The sequence below is a fragment of the Myiozetetes cayanensis genome, unplaced genomic scaffold, assembly GCF_022539395.1.
Source record: "Myiozetetes cayanensis isolate MyiCay16 unplaced genomic scaffold, myiCay2020 scf10, whole genome shotgun sequence".
Taxonomy (NCBI): domain Eukaryota; kingdom Metazoa; phylum Chordata; class Aves; order Passeriformes; family Tyrannidae; genus Myiozetetes; species Myiozetetes cayanensis.
The window spans coordinates 4,725,681-4,731,349 of record NW_026086605.1 but is presented as its reverse complement, the minus strand read 5'-3'; the positions used below and the strand labels follow the sequence as shown (position 1 = coordinate 4,731,349).

Here is a 5,669-nt window from a genome sequence, read left to right as displayed (position 1 = left end):
GATCCAGGACCATCATCAGGGAGATTCAGGGCCTGGATGTCACCAGGGAGCACATGGAGAGGGGCTGGTGCTGACCAGAAGCAGCATTTGGTCCCTGGGTGCTGCCAGGGCACTGAAGGAATCAGGATACAATCCCAAGGAAGCAGATACATCAGACCAAGACGATTTGCTACAATTTACAAAGGCTAGAATTGCCACCTCCTGCAGAATGGAATTCTAGACAACTGAAAACCATGAGTTTCCTGTTATTTTTTTATGTAACAAATACAGACACCTTGCTTTCCCTTCAGCCCTTGCCCTGCTGACTCCAAGGCAGTGACTGGAATGTGGAAACCTTATTATGTATTGATTTTCCCCACACAGTACAGCTGTAGAAAATGTAATAGTCCCTGTTCTGTCTTGCCAACAAAAAAAAAATCCTGGGAAGCAACGTTGTCATCCAGCAAAGCACAGGAAAGTTGTGGTGCTTAACAAGGATGAATCACATGCAAGTATTGGAGTGGATGGAAAATTGAATCAAAAGTAGAAATAAATTTGATTTATCACATCCTGTTTGCATTTATTATGGTCTCCTCCTAAGTGATAATCACTCTAAAAATAGAGATTTATTGCTTTTGCAACTAGATTTGAATATAACTGAGACTAAAATACAAGGAATTAAACCCAGCAAAATAATTCACAGACTAATTGCTTAAGAAATGAAACCTCCATCTCTCCTTTCCAGCCACTGTCTGCCTTTCCCTGCCCAGCCAGTGAGCACTGCAACGACAGACCCCATGTGTTTTTTTGGGAATGTGCCATCAGACTTCTTTTCCACTCCTCCAGGTTAATCCAGCGGACACCCCACAGGCACCGTTTGCACGCAACGAAAATCCCCTTCACCCCTCTGGGCCAGAGGTCATTCTGCACTGCCAAGCTTTGTCCAGCCCTTTTCGGGAGGAAAACCTGCCAGGGATGGTGAGAGATGAGTGGCTGTTCTTTGTGAAGACAGTTATTGTGTGCTAAGAGTAGAGGTGAACCCTTGGAGTTGCTTGGCTTCAGACCTGAAGCTGGGCTCAAACCACGGCCCAAGAATTAAATGCTCAGCTCATCACCTGCCAACCACCAGCCATGGATTAACCTTGCACCCCAAAATGTGATTTGTGAGTGTTTGCCAGCCCCTTCTCTTTCTTATATAGGCCAAAGTGTTGCTCTAGAGTAAAGAAATCATCAAAATTATTATGTTGGATAAAGGAACAGCCTAAACCCTCACTTCCATGGGTTCATCCTTGACTATTGAACCAAGGCTGTTGTTTTCTTGCCAGTGCTGCAGCTGCCCCTGTGACAAGCACAGCATAGGGTGGAGCTTCCATAACTACGTTATTTCCTGAGCTTTTCCAAAATGCATTAATATAAGTCCAATTCTCCAGTGAAATGAACCATGAACACAATATATTGGTCTCTTGGGGTACTCCCTCAACTAGTGAAGCCTTTTCAACCCTGCTTACAGTTTATTGCAGGGGAAAAGGGTGAAAAGATGCTGTTTCCTTGATGCCACCCCCATCCCTGCAGAGCTGACACCACAGGAGGCACCAGTTTGCTCTAAACTCCAGCAGGAGTTACAGAATTGAATCACAGAATATGCTGAGATGGAAGGGACCCATCAGGATCACCGAGCCCAGCTCTTGGCCCTGCACAGCACACCCCAAGGATCCCTCCATTGGATTTCTAATGTATCTGAGATCAGGAGACATCCAAAATTACATCTGACTGCAAGAGCATCCTGTGCTCTTACTCATGTTTGACTTCTTGAGCTCACACAGACATGGCATAGCAGTGACAAGTCATCCAGGGTGTGGGTGGCAGCAGGGTGTGTGTCACAGGCTGCTGGAGCATTACACACTTAGGGACGCTTCATTTTTGACATCTGATTGAACTCCCCACGTGAAAAGGCCCAGCTCCTCAGCCCTTCTGCATTTCCAGTGTGGACAGATTTCCTTGGAGCCCCAGCTGAGCTCCTGAGTTGGCTCCCTGTTCTCAGACACCCTCCTGAGGGACCCAGCCCAGTAAGGCTATTTCTGGGCTTCCATGGGAACCTGGTTCTAAGCAAGGCTGGACCACAGATCCCACCCATTCCAGCACCCCATCACCCTTTTCCACTAAAGCCTTCACTGCCCAATTAGCCCAGAGCCTCGTTACCTGATGCAGTTCTTCCCTCAAGCCCTGTTTTTGCTTACAGGGATTACAACTTCCCTACTCCATTTGATTGATTTATTTTAAAAAAAAAAAAAAATCATCTCCTTCTCTTTCCAACACACAAAAATAGAATTAGAGAACAGCAGAAGCACAAAGAAATACAAATTATGGCCTCCATGTGCACATTGAATCATCACCTTAAACAGTCCCTGAAGAAAGGTTCTGGCAGTGGAGTGGGATCCTTTCACTGAGCTGTCCATGGATTTCCCAAAGCAGGACCCAGGTGAGCTAATAAAGGCTATTCTGGGAAAACTTGAAGCACCTGCAGCCTCCTGGGGTTCTCATTCTTGTGTTTTCTTGCATTTCCAGGGTCCTGCAATGGGATTATTGTCCCAGGAGAAGCAGTCTCAAGGTGAAAATACAGAGCTCAGCCCGTAAAGCTGGATCTGGAACTTTGTATCCTGAAGCAGAAGAAAACTGGGTTCAGTGAAATAACTTCTTGCCCAGCTCTGAGGTTCAGTGTCTTCACTGTGTTTTGGAAAGTCTCTCTGGCTCTTCCAGGGGTTTCTCCATCCTTCCTATGTAAAAATGTGTGCCCAGGCCTTGGAGAATGAATATCACAGTCCAAAGGCAGCCCTCTGATAGGATCCTACTCACTTTAAAAAGGAAAGAAGAGTTATAATTTAAATGTCTTCTTACTTGATACCCCTGGAAAATCATAACATGAACAAAGAGATTCTGTCTGAAATATTTTAAAGGCTGTTTCAGAACAGTGATTTCTCTCATGTAAAAGTGATTTTTTTCTTGTATGAAGCTTTTCTTTCGAATAGCGAAGTAATAAACAATAAATATATCTACATAAACCTGCACAGGATATTGACTGATAAGTTCAGTTTGCTCTTTCCTTCACTCTAGATCTTATAAAGTTGGATATTTGTAAACCAGATGCTTTGTAAAACACTTTATTGCATTTGGGGTCAAGAAGAACTTGGCTTGTACAGCTGAATCTTCACTTCCATCAGGAGCTATGCATCTCTGAAATGCTTTAGGTTCTTAGTTTATGTGGCTTTTTTGTCACATTGACCACTTGTTTCATGGTCCCATTATAATGCATAAATATATTGAATAATATATTTGAATATTTGAATTATACAGGTTTCTATTTGGGGTTATTTTCCTGTAAGAAACGACAATAATATTTTTAGCTTTTTGTTTAAGAAAGATGTATTTTGGTCATAAACGAGGAAGAGCCAGGAAGAGACGAAGAGCCAGGAAGGAAAGGCAAGAATTTATATTTGTTTTCTTCAAAAAACAAGAGGAAAACAAAAGCAGGGAGCAGGCACCAGGTATTAATAAGCAAAGGGGATGTTGACCAAAATCCTCACATTTGAAGTACTAAATAAAAAGCTCAAACCTCACCACCGTGGCTGCAGCCCGTTGGTGCCACATTGCATTTTCCCAAAGCTTCGTAAAAAATGCTTTTATGAGATGCTGTGGATAAATCCGAGGTGTTTTAAGTGGCAGCCTCAAGCAGAGGTGCCTTGGGAAGCCCTAGGGTGTGCGAGGGGCTGTGCTGGGGGCAGAGCCCGGGGGGCACAGGAACACCCACACCACAGGCCACCAGCTCCCCACAGGAGATGGGCAAAGGTATGAGCAGGAAAACCAGCAATTAAGGAGCTCCTCAGCAGGGACCTGGCTTAATTTGAGATGCTTGATTAAATCTGGAATTCTTTGTACAAGTTCTGTCAGCTCCACGGGCTGACACAAAGATGAGCTTGTGTTTTGGGGGGGAAAGGGTTTTATTTAGGAACACTGCAGGGGATGGAGGGCTGGGTGAGCTGTATGGCAGCATGGTATTCCCTGGGAGCAGTTTCCAATATCCCGTCTAACCCTGTCCTCTGGCAGTGGGAAGCCATTCCCCCTTGCCTGTCCCTCCAGGCCTTTGTCCAAAGTCCCTCTCCAGCTCTCTTGGCACCACTTTATGCACTGGAAGGGACTCTAAGTTCTCCCTGGATCCTTCTCTTCTCCAAGCTGAACAATCCCAGCCCTCTCAGCCTGTCTCTTTGGAGCATCTCCTGGCATATCTGGGACATCCAGACTTGAAACCCATCACTTACCTTCCTGAACCGAGCCAGGAGGGCTGTGACTGGCAGGGAACTCTGCTTTACTCCTGGCCATGGACAGGTGAGAAAACCACACTGGACACCTGCATGGCAGGAGGTTAAAGCCTTTCCAAGGTGGTGGGAAGAGACAGTGAAAAAAGGAGGGAAAGCAGCACCCACACCCATCCCGTCCTCCCGCACCTCTCTGTAATCATCGATTTTATATAAAAACTTACATTTACACCTTACAAAAATACTCCTCTCTCGTGCCTCAGCGCACCTGGGTGTGCCCGGGGGGCTCCAGTCAGGGCTGGCCCCCGGCGCGGCCGTACAGGGTGGCATCGGGGCCAGGGGGACACGCCACCCCCGCGCCCCCGCCGCTGCCCCCGGCCGCCTCCGCCGCTCCGGCCCCCTCCGCCCGCCGCCGCCTCCTCCTCCTGAAATTCCCGTTATCGAACATCTTCTCGCAGTTGGGGTCGAGGGTCCAGTAGTTTCCTTTGCCTGCGGAGAGAGGAGGGTCCGTCGGGGCTCCATCCGCCTGGGGAGCGGGGGTCCCGCCGTGTGCCCACCCCGGTGCCCTTCACAGAATCACAGAATCCACGAGGCTGGAAAATACCTCTGGGATCATCGAGCCCAACCTCTGACCCGACACCACCTTCTCCGCTAAACCACGGCACTGAGCGCCGCATCCAGTCTCGCTCCAAGATCGTCGAGTCCACTCTGTGCCCGATCCCCACCTTGTCACCCAGCCCAGAGCCCTGAGTGCCACGTCCAGTCGCTCCTCGGACACCTCCAGGGACGGTCACTCCACCACCTCCCTGGGCAGCCCCTTCCAGTGCCCTAAACGCTCTCCTTGCAAAGAATTCCTTCCTGACGTCCAACCCAAACCTCCTCTGGCGCAGCCTAAGCCTGAGCCTTCTTGCCCTGAGTCTGTGCCCTCTCCTGCTTACCGGGGTCGTCCTGGTCCCGCGGCACCTTCCTGAAGCAGTCGTTGAGGGAGAGGTTGTGTCGGATGGAGTTCTGCCAGCCGGCCCTGCCGCGCCGGTAGAAGGGGAAATTCTCCGCCACGAACTGGTAGATCTGGCTGAGGGTGCGGCGGCGGCCGGGCGCGCTGTGCAGGGCCATGGCGATCAGCGCCGAGTACGAGTAGGGCGGCCGTGCCGGGGACAGCGGGGACAGCGGGGACATCACCGGCCACCCCCGGCCCGCGGGGCCCGGCGGCAGCACCGCCCCGGCGGGCGGGCACGGGGAGCAGGGGCCGCCCGGCCACGGGGACGGGCTGGCGGCGGGATGCGGGGCGGGACGGGGAGCCGGGAAGGGAGCGGAGCATCCCGCGGCCTCCAGCAGCTCCCGGGCGAGCGGCGGCGCGGGGGGCGGCCCGAAGGGGTGCAT

At 50.3% G+C, this 5,669-nt stretch overlaps 1 protein-coding gene across 1 annotated transcript; it reads right to left on the bottom strand.

Annotated features, from left to right (window-relative positions):
• Positions 1–4,653: 4,653 nt before the first annotated feature.
• Positions 4,654–5,669, bottom strand: FOXI2 (forkhead box I2; the record flags this gene model as incomplete). Its single annotated transcript, XM_050340824.1, has 2 exons — positions 5,228–5,669; positions 4,654–4,778 (listed from the first exon to the last, which is right to left on the bottom strand). Coding segments are annotated over exons 1-2 (567 nt in total), but the record flags the coding sequence as incomplete, so codon positions are not given.